This window comes from Calidris pugnax, unplaced genomic scaffold (genome assembly GCF_001431845.1).
Source record: "Calidris pugnax isolate Ruff unplaced genomic scaffold, ASM143184v1 scaffold42, whole genome shotgun sequence".
Lineage (NCBI taxonomy): Eukaryota > Metazoa > Chordata > Aves > Charadriiformes > Scolopacidae > Calidris > Calidris pugnax.
The window spans coordinates 2,735,332-2,752,391 of record NW_015090920.1 but is presented as its reverse complement, the minus strand read 5'-3'; the positions used below and the strand labels follow the sequence as shown (position 1 = coordinate 2,752,391).

The 17,060-nt window shown below is 37.9% G+C and overlaps 1 protein-coding gene across 5 annotated transcripts in view; it reads left to right on the top strand.

The window, feature by feature from the left end:
* The window catches only part of DCLK2 (doublecortin like kinase 2), a 96,055-nt gene that overhangs the window by 4,280 nt on the left and 74,715 nt on the right, over positions 1 to 17,060 (top strand). For all 5 annotated transcript variants that reach the window (XR_001412922.1, XR_001412921.1, XM_014950013.1 and 2 more), the window contains exon 2: positions 8,183 to 8,517. Coding sequence is in view for 3 of the 5 variants with exons in the window: in XM_014950013.1 (XP_014805499.1) it covers positions 8,183 to 8,517 (335 nt within the window). In the remaining 2 variants the exon portion in view is untranslated. The remainder of the gene's footprint in view (positions 1 to 8,182; positions 8,518 to 17,060) is intronic.

The window sequence follows — 17,060 nt, the reverse complement described above, 5'->3', positions numbered from 1 at the left end:
TGCTATCCTGTGCTATCCTGGTCTTGGTAGTGAAAGACATGGAGAATCCTGTTTGTTAAGGTCTGCTGCAAAGTTGGGAGACATTGTTGGATTTTGGAAGGGGAAACCAAGTGTAGACTCTATTCCTGACAGGAGAAGTTAGGTTGATTTGGCACGTGATAGGGAATTTTTCCGGTTCCCTAGGTAGGAAGCATTGCTAAGAGTCTTTTGTTCTTTCAACTATGAAGCTTAATGAATACAGTCCTTTATAAAATGTCAGTGGTTGTCAACAAGCACCAGTAGGGAAGTCTTTGGGCAGGAGGTGGGAAAGTTCTGAGCAGGGCAGCCCTTATGCATGGTTAGGTCATGTACAGGACAATATCTGCTTTAAAGAAACGGGCTCTGCCACACTAATACAGAGCTAAAGTTAACGTTTTTGAAATGAGGTGTTGAACAATCCAAGTATTTTCTGCCTTAGATCATTGTTACTGCATATTACCTTTTAATCCTGCTTAAGTACCTGTGATTCTAGTCGATGCACACTGTTATATTAGGTCAAGAATATCTTTTCTCTTGTTGGGGCAAGCAGATGGTGACACCAAGTAAGCAGTTTGTATTTTTGCTGCTTCCAAAAGGTATGAATACCTTCCTGTGCTAGAGCCAAGAGCTGTAATGCTTTAAAAAGAGGCAAATGTAGCAGGTTTAACAAAGAAGGTTAACAAGGAAGGATAAAAGAAGGATTAAAAAACATATGTTTCCAAATGTATGTTCAGATCACTCTTGCTACACAGTCCTGGAGCAATGGGGTGTGGATGTGAAATACTGATGCAATTGTTAGTTAACTTCCCATGCAAGCAAAATAAAATAGTTCCACCACTGTTTCAGGGACAGGAGAAATGTAATTTACCTGAGAAGAGTTATTTACTTATTATAGAGGAGGCATGTGGTATTAGCTGATTTTGATACCTCAACAGGTGGCCTTAGTTATCTTCTGAAAGCTCTTGCCCTGCCCAAGCTGGGGGTTGGACCAGGTGACCTCCACAGGTCCTTTCCAACCTCAGCTGTTCAGTGATTCTGTGAAAGCTTGTTTGAACCTGTCATCTGAAACTCCTGCCTAAATCAAGTTAAAAAAAAAAACAAACTAGGAGCAGTTAGTCATCGGCTAAAATGCTGGTTGTCATTCCAGATTTCAAAAAGGGTACGGGGAACTGAAACGCTGTAGATGAGGGAAGATCGTGACTTGTGCAAGGTTGTTGGAGGTGACATGAAAGTCAGAAACTGATGAGGAAGGAAGTTCTGTGAAAGAAAGGAAGGAAAGAGAAATCTAAATACGTTAATCCTTCATAAAAGGGGTTGCTTTATTTTTAGATCAGTCCTTTTATACACGCTATAAATATACTGTTCTGGAAATCCGCTCGACTTTATGTTACAGAACACAAAAAGGGTACTGTCCTGTGATTCCTGGAGTTAGAAGGACAGTAGCCCTAATAACTACTGTGCTGCACTGAATAAGCAGCTTTTGGCAGCCTTGAAACGAAGGAGTTCCAGCAGAAGAAGCTGAGGAACGTGTGATGGATAGATGAAACGTGCCTAGAAACCTGCCCTGTCCTATGTGCTTCACAGGGGAATGCACATGTAAAAATACAGAGACTTTTTTCTTTTTTTTTTTTCCTGTAGGGATGATTTTACCTGTGTCAGCTGTATCATTCTCTGTTATGCAGTATGTCATTTAAAACCATGATGCTTTACGTGACTCTTAAGAGGTAGTTGTTAGTGCTTGTTAACACCTTGCAAAAAACAAACCAGAAAACCTTGTTCAGAGACTTTTGCTTCAGATATCCCAACTCAGGATTTTTGAGTGTTGTGAATTTAATTTCTTCCTTACGTCACCCACCACATGATACAAAAGGACAAGATACATCCTTCTTTTCCTGTCAGTACCTAAAATTGCATGGCTGAATTTTGGAAAGTTCATGTATACCCTGCCCTCTTTATCCCTGTATTTATATCTTGAAAGGTGAGCGAGGCACGTTGCCTGTGATGAGTTTTTGTAGATGAGTTTTGAAGTAAGCAAAGCAGTGTTTAGGCAAATGATGGTCTGTGGTCATTCTGGCTGATAAATAACCAATGTGGTCTTGTTTTCTCTTTTATCCATTCTCTGTGTTGACCATCTGTATTTCACTGTTGTGAGGGAATGGCAAGTATTATGTTTAGATGGTTAGGACTTTGAAACTGGAATCCTTCTACAGTGTGCTTGAGCTGCACACACACAGCACACACACAGGTCTTGCTTTGTGGACAGTGCAGCTGGTTATTAATGCAGTATAGGTAAATTATTTAGAGGCAAGTAATGTTTCCTTATTAATAGGCAATGTTTTGTGTCTTCTGGTTGTTGTTTTTCTACTGTTAATAAGACGTAGGGGATCAGAAGTAAACTTACTCCATTTGTTGATTATATTGTGACCCAAAATATCAGCAGATGTTACTCCATTTAAGTGAACATATGCCCCATTTGAGGAATTTTCGGTGGTAGCAGAATTTCTTTGTGGAAGAGTTGACACTTTTAGATTGCTCTGGGTACTGTCATGAAGCCTCGGATGGATGGCACATATGCTCTGATGAAATTATAATGCCAATTTACAAGGAGGTTTCATAACTTCTGCCAAAACCGCTCTGCAGCCTGATTAAGCTTTCTGCTGTAGAATAGTTTGGCTGGGTTCAGAGTCCCAGCTGTAACCTATATCTGTGATTCTTGCTTTTTTTTTTTCTGCATTTAAAAAAAAAAAGAAGAAGAAAGTATTATTTAATAGATCTTTCTGCTTTATTAATGTATAGTTTACTTTTTTACCTGCAAATCTCAGGTAACTAACTTCTAACTAACTCCTAACTTCAGTTTGGTCTAAAAGCTGGTGAGTTGATTGACGTTAATGCTAGTGTTGTAAGCTAAAGACTTGGTATTTATTTCCAGTAATGTAACCACTGTGACTATGTGCCAGTTAAGACTAATATTCATTAGCTTTAGAATCTTTCAAGACTATAAATGGAAAGTGGGCCTTCAAACCATAAAATTGACCATATTGAAGTCAGCCATGTAAATATTTGAAGTACTGTTTATGCCTATTTGTGGACTTGCGTCGACTTTCTAGGGCTGGTAGGTGTACAGATGACAAAAGAAAAAAAGTTACAGCCTGATCAAAACGCCACTGAAGTCTCAAAAAATATTTTCTTAGTAATTGCAATGATACGTATTTAGGTTAGACACATGAAAAATCTCGGTCAGGGCAGTTAGTGGAACACACAAACTTATTTATGTATGTGATTTTAACTGTAAAGTTATCTGTTACTTTGTTGACAGTGAAATCAATTTGACTTGTTTAAACAAAAAAATGAAGTGCTGTATGTAACATTTTACAAATATTGGTTTTCTAGGAGAGCGTGGAGATTATCAGGAGTGTGTATTTATAAATTAATTAATCCCAAACAGATTTAAAATCAAGTCATACGTTAAAGCTGTGAGCAAATATTGGATGTAACATTACACTTTCAGGTGTTTACTTACAAAATATAATGAAAAAGATAATACTCTTAAAATGACTTGATGTTTCTTCCAAACAGACATATATAAGTGCATTTTCTACTTTGGAGGGATGGCTACAATAACAATTTAAACAATAACTTAGTGTTAAAAAATGCCTGCTCATCAGGGGGTCGTGTTTTCTTAGGCATGCTTTTTGAATACACCATACTGTAGGAGACCTTCTTGTAGTGGAATTTATAGGTGTGATTTAACTTACCCCTGCCCTTTTTTTTTTTTTTTTTTCTTTTTTCCTTAAATATTGTGCTGAATAATCAATCGTATGCCCTTGTTAAACCACCAAAATAAAAGTTTAACTCATTCCTAGAAAATCATTCTTTATGCAGAAAGCAGTAATCGGATTCCTAATTATATTCCATTTCTAGCGTTTTGGGGGTATTTTGCAAAGCTCTCAATAGAACTTAGAAATTGTAGGGGAAGTCCTGGCTGTGGTGAAATAATTAGAAGTTTAAATAGTAGTATCAATAGAGTAAAAACTTTCTCTTTTAAGTGGTGAACCAAGCAAGTCACTCAATTTATGTGTTTTCTCACTTACAGTCCTTGCTTTAATCCCACCATATGTGCCTGCTTTGCAGGTGTAGTAGTAAAATCTGTTTTCCATATAAGACCTGTGTTACTAAGTTTAGTTCATATGGCTAGTATAAGAAAGCAGACGTGGAATTTAAAACACTTACTAAACAATCTGTTATATACTACAGTTCTCAAGTAATTAGTTGTTCCCATATCTGCCAATTATAGGAAATTTTTCAATCCTTTTTTGCCAGATACTTTTTTTTTTTTAAAAGCTGAAATAGTTTGTGCTTCAACTTAAGGCTTGGCTAAATGCACTTGAAACAAGTTATTTGTTTGTTCTTTTAAGGTATTACATTGTTTTAAGTTGAAAGTACTTCCTATTTTTTTCATCAGGAAAAAAACCCCTAAGACTTCTGCTTAAAGGAAAAGAAATAATAAGAAGAAATCTGTAGGGCATTGCAACCTATTCAGATAGTCAAGAAATTATTTTATTCATGCATCAAGAAAGGGAACTTAAAGAAATAAAGAACCTTTTGGATTAATACTGACTGAAAATTTTACAATGGGACAGTTTCTGCTGTCCTAAAGGGTGTTGTAGGACAGCTCTGACAGAGAATAGATTACACTCCATGCTTTGTTGTGGGTTTTTTAACTTTGTTAATTTAAGCTTCAGCCCTGGGGTTTACCTTTGAATTGTCTTGTGTCCATTTATAGGGTTTTTTATGGTCTAGGAAGTGCATTCTTTTCAATTTTTGAAAGCATAGTTCTGAAGATCCTCAATGATGGTGAGTTTTGAGGTACCTTGAAGTGCTGATTGCTAGAACTTATTTAACTTTATTGCACACAGCTGGGCAGGCTGCGCAGAAGAGGTTACTGTGAGGTGACAGGTGACTTCATACACTGAAGCTAATAAATCTTTGAGATGCTAGGGGTACTCAGTGTGCTTAGAAAGGTATTCTCATGCATAGGATGTTGTCAGGTTTATTTATATAACAGTTATTATCTGACGATGATTAAATATTACCAAAGTCTTATGCAGATCGATAAACTTCAAAGCAAAGGAGTTTCCAAAGTTGAACGCCCATTATTGTGCACCCATAATAATGACTAAATTACCTTGTGTTCATTTTTTGTAGCAGGAAATAATAATTAGCATTCTTAACCACCATGCACACACAAAAACCAAAGTCACTTGCTAGGTGCATCCATAAGTTGAGCATGCAATTGTGGAAAAAACTGTCCTAAGGGTTTGTGTTGGGGTAGAGTTAATTTACTTCGTAGTAACTAGTATGGGGCTATGTTTTGGATTTGTGCTGAAAACAGTGTTGATAACACAGGGATGTTTTAGTTACTGCTGAGCAGCGCTTACACTGAGTCAAGGCCTTTTCTGCTCCTCACACCACCTCACTAGAACTACCAGCTTCTTTGAGATGCTTCTTATTTGGCAGCGCTCTATTTAGAGGTAAACAGCTTCATGGCTTATTAGAAATTGTTCAGAAAATAAGCATAGTCCTTTGAATCTAATATTAGAGGGTGTATAGTGGGAAGCCTTTGCTTTCTGTTGCAACTGTAGAGAGGTGGGAATTGGTCTCTTCTCCTAAGTCACAGGTGATAGGACAAGAGGAGAAGGCCTCAAGTTGCGCCAGGGGAGGTTCAGGTTGGATATTAGAAACAATTTTTACACTGAAAGGGTTATTAAGCCTTGCAATGGGCTGCCCAGGAAGTGGTTGAGGCACCATCCCTGGAGGTCTTCAAAAGACAGGTTGACAATAGTGCTTAGAGACATGGTTTAGTGATGTGGGGGGTTCTTTTATATGGTTTTCTTTTGGTTGGTGTTTGGTGGGGTTTTTTTGTTGTTTGTTTGTTTTTTTTTAATCAGAGTTAAGTTGATGGTTGGACTAGATGGTCTTAAAGGTCCCTTCCAACCTAGACAATTCGATGATCCTAACTGAGCTGCTGTAACAAAACTTGGATATCTCATGCTATTTCACAATAACAGGGTGGATGAGTGAAAGGTCTCTGAAAACGGCTGTTGAAAGAGAACTGCCCACCTATTTGGAATCATAGTATAAAGTAGTTTGGAAGGGACTTTCTGAGGTCATCTAGTCCAATGTCTTCCATAAAGCTTGACTGACTAAATTGGGTCACTTGGGGACTTGTTGCAACTTAGCATGTAGTTCTGGGGCAGCGTAAGCTTCTAGGCCACCACAGTTCTTTCTAAATTGTGTGGTTTCATGTGTGGTTTTTTCCTCTCCCTGTAGATTAGTGCTGTGTAGAAATCCTGTTCAAGGGGTTTGTAGGCTGAAAACAGCTCATTTTTCTTTGTTTTTGGGGAAAGAGAAGACTGTTTCTGTTTTGTGCACCTCTTGATCTACAAATACGAGGAGGAATGATGGGGATGGGTGAAGAGGGAGAATAGAGGCAAGGCAGGACATCCGTAAAACTTCACACCCCATTCTTTCTTTGTACCTCTGTGGAGTACAGTCCCAGTGATGTTTGTGGAAGAAGAACTGACTGCCAAACTTTCCCAAACAAAATCATTGTTGACATGACTTAATTATAATTCTGTTTTCTTTCAAATACAGCAAGTAAACTTTCAAGAATGTCTGAATACAAGATAAACTAGAATTGGTATGGGAAAAGAAACAAGAAAAAGTCTTTCAGATCACAGTCATTCTTCGGGGGTTTGAAAGTAGTTTACTGTCTTGCTTTTAGAATAAGCTGTACAACTTCTAAGCTAAATCAGCTCTCCAAATGAGTTCAGAATGTAAAAGTATTAAGTTTTCTAGTGTGTATCTAAACATGGGTATACATTTTCTAACTTTTACAATACTGTCCAATTGATGTACATGTACTCTTTACTCCCCTTACAAGGGTATAGGAGGTGAGTTTGATTTATTCCACCAGTGACCTTGGGCATGTAGCTTTAACCTTAGAACAGGCTAAGCTATTTAAGGTATAGGTAGTTCTTCTGCCTGGAGGAAAGGCATTTTCCATCAGTTTGGAATGCTTCCCTGGCATCCTTCTGGCAATGTTCTACCACTTCGAGAAAGTCTTTACATGTCATTTTGTGAAACGCCAAGGATGTGTGTGTCTCTTATATTACAGAAATAACCCAGAGTCAAAGATGTCCTGTGTCATGGTCTGCACCTTTAATATTGCTGTCAGACCGTTGTAGCAAACAATAAATTGCAGTTTGAAGAGAAAAGAAAAAAGCCAGTTAGTCTTGAGCCTTGCATTGTGTCAAGGAATGGAAAAAAGTAACAGATTCCTTAGGTCTGCATCATGGCTGGTGCCACTTTAAATAATTTAATGTAAAGGGGTGCATTACTCGCCTGTGATAACATTTTTTTTGTCCTCTGGAAGGGAATTTCATGACTTCAGGAGATATTGGCAGCGCAGGCTTTGAATTAGGAAAGAAAGAAAAATGGGGAAGTGTAGTAGATGCCTTTCATATTCTGTAGTCTCAAAGTCTCATTTGTGGCCTCAACAGGTGTTTGGTCTAAAAACTGTTGAAGTGAATACATTCCAACAGAGTATCCTTGGTAGAAAGGCAATAACAGTGAATTAATGTCTCCTTGAGGGCAAGGATTTCAAGGTTTTTGATTTTTATTCCGTTAAAACTTGCTTATTTTAAAATAATTTGTTATGAAACATAGGTATGTATGTGTGTACACATCTTGAAGTGTATACTTGAGGAACATGTAGGGAAGGACCTGGGTATTTGCTGTAGGAGAATGTTCTTAATGTCATACATTGTGAACTCAAGTAATTTAAACATTTGCAAAATGCCTCTGCAGTCAGAACTTATGATCCAAAATAAATGGGAAATATCTTCAACCCCCTCATTATCCTTTACTTTTTTTTCTACTTCAACCAGAGGTCTTTTGAAACCTGTTGAAACCACTCTGAGAGTATTATTTGGGTGATGTAAAGCTCTGATAATTTACAGTCCTCAATTTAAAATTGCTTGCAGTTGAAGTACTGGAAAATCACTCCTGAAATATTTGTCTTTTTAGTTGTTTTTTTTTTTTCAAATTGGCAAAAAATAGCTTCAAACCCCCTTAAATTATGAAAATGTCCTCTCTTTTCCAGGTGAAAGTTACGTATGTGCATCCAATGAACCGTATCGCAAAGTTGATTACACCAAGAATGTCAATCCAAACTGGTGTGTGAACATAAGGACTGGATCCACTCGATCCTTGACATCTTTGTCATCTACAAAGAGTGAAGTGAAGGAGAGTAAAGACTTCATTAAACCCAAGTTAGTGACTGTTATTAGGAGTGGAGTAAAACCACGGAAAGCTGTGAGAATTCTGCTGAATAAGAAGACTGCTCACTCCTTCGAACAGGTCTTGACTGACATCACAGAAGCCATTAAGTTAGATTCGGGTGTAGTCAAGAGACTTTGTACACTGGATGGAAAACAGGTAGGAGAATAAATTGCTGTGACCATCTAATAATTGTGAGTTAATCAGAGCTTCTTTGGTTTTGGAACTTGAATTTGAATACTTGAGAATAAATTGCTGTGACCATCTAATAATTGCGAGTTAATCGGAGCTTCTTTGGTTTTGGAACTTGAATTCTTGTAGCTGTATATGCTTTAACCTGCTTCTGAAAAAGGAACAGTTTAATAAATGGCAAGTTTAAAATTTAGTATTAAAATATTAATATCTGAAAAAAATTAAAATTATATGTAGTGCAAAAGAAGTTGACCGCTTTGCATTCTAAGGAAAAAAAAAAAATTAAATATCTTTTTTGTATACTAACCCTGTTGCATTGCTAAAAAAGTGCCTGTTGATTAAGTGATACGGTTTAGTAGAAACATTTGAAAGCAAATTTGTTAAAATACTGTGTGTTTTCAGAAGCAGAGTCATGGTTTCAGACAACTACATAGGGCTGAGTGGTATAAGAAAAATATTGCTGCCTCCTTCTATTTCACTTCCACAGATTGCTATTTATGTAGCTAAAGGACTGAAATGTCTTTCTGGAGGTAGTAATTGACATGGTCTAAGGTCAAGAATTTTATCTGAAATGAAGAATTCTGGGGGGTGGTTGTATTTTTTTTTTAGTTTTAGCACTGCAAAAACCTGCTGCCAGGATCAATGCTGCAGTAGGTCTTTTATTCTCAGTTGGAATGTACAAATGAGTGGTCCATAGAATGTTCTGCTGCACCAGGTAAGTGTTGGGGATGCATTTCTGTTGATCAGTCAGATTAATGACTTGGCCCTCCGTGGAAGCAGGACTTTGATACTTGATACTTTTATTTGATACTGATATGGAACTTCAGCAGCATTGTGTCTTTAGTGATACAGAGCAACACAGGCCACAAAGTAGATTATATTCAGTATCAGGTACCTAGACTATTGTATTGTTGCCTAACTATTAGGATCCTTGTTCATTCAGCAGGTATTCTGCACATCTGCCCATTTGCATGAACTGCTTGTCAAATTTTCAGTTGCATTCCAATAGGTATGGGAATTCAAATAGGCACCAACTTGAATGTAAGAAGTTCCACCTAAAGATGAGGAGGAACTTCTTTGCTGTGAGGGTGGCAGAGCCCTGGCAGAGGCTGCCCAGGGAGGTGGTGGAGTCTCCTTCTCTAGAGACATTCAAACCCACCTGGACACATTCCTGTGCAATCTCCTCTTGGTGGACCTGCTTTGGCAGGAGTTGACTAGATGATCTCCAGAGGTCTCTTCCAACCCCATGGGATTCTGTGAATTTTTGTTTTCAAGTTTTTTATAATGGTTGTAATCCTGTAGACTGCTTAAAAACGAGCTTTTTGTGTTGAAAGTTGTTAGCAAATCTGTTGGAGAAGTAGTGCACTTTCTCATATTGTCTCAATGAGGTCTGTCTCTCTGGTTATGTTCTCTGTGCTGTGGATCCACTTGTTATAATTAAGTATTTGAACTTATTCTGTTCTTTGGTATTAAATATAGCGAGGCAAATGCGTCACTGAGACTCTCAATTTTCAGTGTTTGGCGGCACTATAATGTGCTCTTTAGTTCTTCTAATAGGTTTGATTTTTAATGAGATTTGTTAACAAGATTTTTTTAAGAGAGAGCCTTTTCTAGGAACATCCAAAATGTGATTTAGTCATGTTTAATTTAATTCATAATAAAATAGCTTTGAGGATATTTATTATGCAGTAATTAGTCTCTGCTGTCCATGAAGTCTTCTGTTACTGTCTCAGATAAAATGATTTTAATCTTCTCAAGCAAGTAGATAGAAAGAGTCAGGAAAGGAAACTGCAAAAAATAGAATTCTCAGTTCAGATTCACCTCTATTAATACAGTAGAAACTCACTGGTCTGCATTGATGTGGAAGATGCAGTAGTACATCGGGGATCAATAAAATTAATTAACATTAAATCTGACATATGCTGCTTGCACATTACCATCACCCTGTTGCAAATGGAGTGATGCACTTTGCTCGTACAACACGATAAATTGATATAAAATGGCGATTTAACAAAATCTGATAGTAAATGCCACAGCGGTTTCATGAGATTTGATGGCAAGGTGCACTTGGTTATTTACTGCATAGAGGACAGGGTCAGACAAAATTGACAGGGAGACCTTTGTATTGAGTCGTGAGGTTCAGAGAGGACCCCTTGCTTTCTAAACTCCTTCTCAAGGTGTGGCTGGATCCAGTCCTAGTCCCAGACACGGTTGATGGCTTATGTCTGAAGGGTTATATGTGTACAATCGATCAATGATATAATCTGAGTGAAGCTTCAAAGTTTAGCATGCTGTTAGTCTCTTCACGGAGCATCTGTTGTGGCAGGAAAATCTCTCAGCCTTGAGGAGTAACTGTGAGAGGTGCCTGCTGCCGTGCAGGAGAACTCAAAGGGCTCTTGGGCTGTTGACTATTTATTGGGGTAAGATGATTGATTTATAGTCATATTTGCATTTCAACCACAGTATCAGTACTGTGGTTAGGTGAGCTTGTTGCCCTAAATTAGCCCTTGGCTATTGTGCTGTTATCTGCCTCCCCCGGACCCACTTTGAGCTGGGTGTAGCCATCAAGACCAGACACTCCCATTGTGACCACCATGGGTGGTTATTGCTTGGGCAAGGTTAAGGGAGGTCAAGGTCAGGTTGGGGTTTGGGGGGAGTACGGAGTCACACACTCATGGGGGATGATGGGTGTCTTCAGTTCCTAGTGAGGATGACCAATCATTGGTAATGCTCCAGAATAAGTGTAAGACTTCAAATGGCTGCAGAACCTCCTCCTGCCCTTTGATGGTAAGGGCAATAACCAAACTTGGATTGCAGACCCAATCATTGGTAATGCTCCAGAATAAGTGTGAGACTTCAAATGGCTGCAGAACCTCCTTCTTCTGCCCTTTGATGGTAAGGGCAATAATCAGACTTGGATTGCAGATGGAGATGTTCTCAAGCAGGATTGGGAAATCCCTAGTTCTCCCTGCAAATAGCTGCTTATTACGACTGCCTGGCTGTGTAAACTGTTTCAGCAGTTGTAGTGCATAAATGTGGAGATGTTCCTTCCATTTGGAAGACAGACTTTTCCATAGACCTTGGAAAGGAGCCTTTGGTCCATAGTGTAATCTTGATTTAAGTGGTCGCTGCGTAGAGCGCCCCAGATAGAAGACCTACAGCTTTAAACACCCTCATAATAAAAGCTTCCTTCTGCTTATCTAGGAGGAGACTTCTGGGGCTCTTTTGTTTGTTTCTTTTTCTCCAAAATGAAGGGCTGACCCCAGGTTTAGGCAATAGGGATTTTTTTATTTTTTTTTCTTTTGTTTGTTCGTTGCTGGTATATGTAGAGGTTGGTGCCCAAGGGCTTTGTGGGGTTTGGCAAATAACAAGTTGCGTTGCTGCCAATTACCAATTGGTGGAAATTTCTGAGCCTATTTTCTCTAATGTAGTAATTGCTTATTCTTCTGAATCTGCTAGGAAGGCAGATCTTTTATGTTCATTGTAGTGTTGGCACAGCTTGAAAGGCAACCATTAAAAAAAAAAAAAAAGAGACATTTTGTAAATGGCTATGTTCCTATAAATGTAGCACTTGTGTTTCTCAAGGTTTTGGTTTTTTTCTTTTTGCAGCTCCTTCATATATTTATCTCTGAGAAAATACACATTTTTTGCATTTTTTGGTGGGTGAACAGGTTTAGGTTGTATTTTCTGTTTAATGCAGAATTAATGCTGAAATTGAGGTGTTTAAAACATGCATGTATAAAATTTATATCCATGTATTAGGGATTGTGTTGTTCTGTTAACTTATGGGGCAATTTTATTTTTCCAGTAGAAATGCTTAATATGTGTAGTAAGAAATGGTCATGAAACCAGTGACCTGTGGAGAAATCTTATTAATTTTGAGCAGTACAACAATATTCTCCTTGATTATTGTGTATGAAGACAATTATCTAGATTCTAATTGTAAGATTTTATAGGAGCAGTACAACAATATTCTCCTTGATTATTGTGTATGAAGACAATTATCTAGATTTAAATTGTAAGATTCTATAGCATTTGCAAGGTTTCCTTATTATCTTCAGTTTCAATATGGATGCTGAAACTTAAAATATTAGCGTTTTGTAGCCTCAAGTACAGATATATAGCATTTGCAAGGTTTCCTTATTATCTTCAGGTTCAATATGGGTGCTGAAACTTAGAATATTAGAGTTTTGTAGCCTCAAGTACAGATAATGAAGACAATTATCTAGATTTAAATTGTAAGATTCTATAGCATTTGCAAGGTTTCCTTATTATCTTCAGTTTCAATATGGATGCTGAAACTTAAAATATTAGCGTTTTGTAGCCTCAAGTACAGATATATTTTTTTTTTTTAACTACATTGATGCAAGGCTGACTTTTAAGCTGTTGAGCAACGAACTTTTTCTGCCTCCCAAGACTTTTGCGGTGGTTTCTATGTAAGGAAAAATAGCCTAGTTACTTTTACAGGAATAAACTCTGCAGTGCAGGCTCTGCTATTCCAGTCTTTGTGCTTCTTGACATTGAGGTTTGCCTAATATATTTGCTTGACCAAAGTGTTTTCCTTACTTGGCTGCATGTTTCCTTTCTGTTCTTTGCTGGAGTCTGTCACTATCCTACTGTGAAGCAAGGACAGTCAGGCTGAAATTTTTCCAGTTGGGAAGTTAACCCTTCATCATCTTGGAAGAGAATGGAGGATTTCGCTCTTGCTAAACAAATTTCAAGTTTCAGTCATTGTTACCTGCATTAATTGTTTAAAAGAATATAATATATGGGGGTGGGTGGGAAATTTCCCGTGAGAAGCTCAGAAAAAGCCATCCAGAACTCTGAAGCATGAGTTATTTGAGACACAAAAGAAAATTACATCTTCACTCCAGGAAGACAGTAGCTTTTTAAGCTTGATTTGTGTTGCAGCGTCATGGATTAATATCCATAACAGGATTGAAAAGGTGGATGAGCCACCTTTTCTATACTCCATTCCCCAAATAGTGAGAACATACCACAGATAAGCCTTATTTTAAAAGATTTTTTTGATGGGCCACAGTTATGTTGGTGGCTATCTCTGAAATCAAAAGCTCCCTAATTTTCTTTTAATCAAATTTTTCATAAGCTGCTCATTAAAAGTAAATGGGTTACTAAAGGAAATGGATATTGCATTTGGAAGTATGCATCAGGCTCATCATGCTCTCCTCTCAGTATTTTTTTTTATTTTCCCATGGCAGATTTGAAGATTCTTAGTAGAGGTGATAGCTTCTGTAAATTGAATTTTGTTTGCTTTGTATTAAGTAGATGAGTGGGAGCTATTAACATATTCATCATAGAGGGCAGAAACCAAACCAAGGGATGAGCAGGAGACCTCTCGATTATTAGTACAACTGATATTCCCAATATTCTTGTTTCAGTTCTTTTGGCACACAGGCTTCTGTCATTTAGATCTGAAAATCTCCATGAATATAGTGTTTTTACCAGAATCTTAATCTCAGTGAGAGCTGACTATCTAGTACTGAGGCAAGTTTCAGAACATACGAATTTTGTTTTTCTCAGTTTTCCAGTTTTGCCTGTGAAATCATACTTGGATGAGAATTCTTTTTTTAAATAATTTTATTACAGTGAGCTGGGTTGGTTTAGCAAATATTTACCTTTAGTTCAATTCTCTCATATCTCGTGATAGTGGAAAGGCTACTTGGTTTTTAACTGTTTCTTATTCATCAGCAGTACACTTTTTTTTTTTAAGGAAGTAGGAGTTAGATGTACGTGTTTGTTTTTTTTAAAAGTGTCGTTTAATTGTATTGTTCCATCACTGTCTGATATCTCATTGCAGGCTGAGAAACAACTGTAATAGAAGCTCACTATTTAATGTTTATGTTTATTTAATGCTATTTAATGTAACTGCTAAATGTTAGCAGGCATTATGTGTAGTTGAAACCTACTGAAACCAAAAGAAGTCTTTACCTTACGTCTCAGGCTCTAGCCTAGTAGAGGCGCTTTCACAGATATATTGGAAATAGCACAAATGTTAATTCCTGCTACAGGCAATTTTGCAAGAACAGTGAAAGCACCAACTTTTGTGCAGTTTTAATTCTGCCAAAATTTAAAGCAGCACTTTAAGGTGAAACATTACAATAGCCTGCAAGTACAAGGGGAAAAATCCCTTAACCCGTTGTATTCCTCACAACTCTTAAGAAGGTTTATCTATTGTTATAGACGAATGTCAGTGTTGGCTGCAAAGTGAGTGATTCTCTGCATTGCAGATCCCGCAGATGTTTGGCATTTGTGGGTGAGGAGTCTTTTTTCATCTAGCCTTAAAATGTTGAGCCGGAATGGCAGACCCTGCATTCATCTTAAAGGCTGAGGGTCAGAAGAGGTAGAGTCAACTTTTAGAAACCAGTTTAAAGTTTGCCAAACAAACCACAGCGTAGGACTTGGCGATTTGCTGCTATGGATATGATTGACTATACAACTACTAAAGAGTAAATATGTTGTATAGAAAGGCTTTTCAGAATTTAGAATTGCCCAGGCCGGAAGGGACCTCCAAAGGTCATCTAGTCCCACCTCCCCGCAGTCAGCAGGGACACCCCCAACTAGACCAGGTTGCCCAGGGCCTCATCGAGCCTCACCTTGAATATCTCCAGGGATGGGGCCTCAACCACCTCCCTGGGCAACCTGTTCCAGTGCTCCACCACCAATTTGGGGGTGATGTTCACAAGAAAAAGCAGGATAATCTGCTTACATGGCAAATTACGCAACTGAAAGTTATGTCTACTCTGTGGGATAAAAAAAAAAATAAATAACTACAGTCTTTATATTGGTTTATGAGACTTAAATACCAGCAGAGTGTGTACAACATCGAATGGGAGAATGGGAACAGGACCATTGCCTCTGAGACCTCGTCATGCAGCAGTGGATAGTGTTGCAATATTGACTCGAAGGATGCACATATATTGTTGGTTTGGTGGTTTGTTCTTTTGTTTGTTTTGAGCTTTTTTAGCTGACAAGAGTCCACAAGCTAATATTGTGTGAGAAACAATAAAACATATTGGTGGAGATGCAACCAGAAGTAATATTTAAATTGTCTTTAAAAGAGAGAGAGTAGAACGTCTGAGAGAGACACCTTCCAGGAGAATAGGAACTAAGTGGCCTTGGAAATTAAATCAGAAAAGATACTCACAGTACAGAGGAGGAAAAGAAAAGCTTGTACTAGATGTTGTCAAAAATAATGTTTCTCATTCACTCGATAGACATGAGACACAACTGATATGGAAGAGTTAAAGATTACTTTCCAAGGCATAGAAAAACCCTGAGAAACAGTATAGAGGAGTCCTGGAAGAGTCTATTTGTCCTACAGCTGGTGCTTGTTGGATGAGATGAGTGTTCCTAAGGTTGAGCTAAATAAAATTCACTCTGAGACTTCTGGGGAGAAAATTGAGGAAGCAATATCATGAATCACTTGTGGATGGCTGGCTGGATCCTTTTCCCCTTTTATGAGTACATATGAAAGAGTGGAATACCTTTATTACCTGGAAGTTGGAAAGTTCCACGTTATTTGGTACAGCCACCTTTATATGTGTTATATGCCAGAAGGGCTCTGACAGCACCTGCCTGTTCAGGGAGCCTGCTGTTTTGGGTTGAGCTCAGGACACAAAATGCTTCAACGGTGTATGATGTGCTGTTTTGGGGAGGAGTTGGTTTTTTGTTATTGTTTTTTTAACAATAAAGAGTTATGAAACAATGACTTGACTGAGGAGAGAGACAAGAAGAAGAAAACAGTAATAATAAGAAGAAAACAATAGTGGGTGCTTTCTTCTATCTGAAATAAGCTTTTTGAAGCTGTCTTTTTTTATCAGTCAGGGAATCATGGCAATCTGTGGTCTAGAAAATTGCTCTTCTAACTGGATACACAGTTGTTATTCTGCATGATTATTGATGAGTCACTGCCAAACTGGAATTTTACATTGAGTAGGGGTCAATGATTGTGTGTTTGTACTAGTCACTGTAAATAATCTGGAAGATGGAATGGAGGATTTGCTTAATAAGTACAAAGAAGACACCAAAGAGATGAGCTGCAGGAAATGTCAACAACAGAAAATTAGACTAATTTGGACAAACTGCAGAAATAGCGTAGGATAAGGCAGGTTGAGTAATCTTAGACTCAGTGGTTATTAACAGTGCAGATAGGAAATGGCAAGTAGTTCTGGTTGAAGTTGTGAAGGATCACAGCTGAAGAGGAATTAATGGTGCCAATGGTTGTGCACGGAAGAAGAAAGCCAACAGCAATATAGAAGGTATGCTCAATCATCATGTTTCTGATGTACATGTCAGGTGGCCATTCTGCTCTGTCTCACTCAATGTAATGATAGCAGCAAGAGACAGATTTGTTATGGAAAATCCAGGCAAGAGTACAAAGAATTAAGAAAACATATTATGTGAAGAAAGATTGAAGGAAATGGAATTGCTTAGACTAGAGAAAGATTGTCAAGTTTTCAGGGCACGAACAAAAAAACCTATCAGCACCA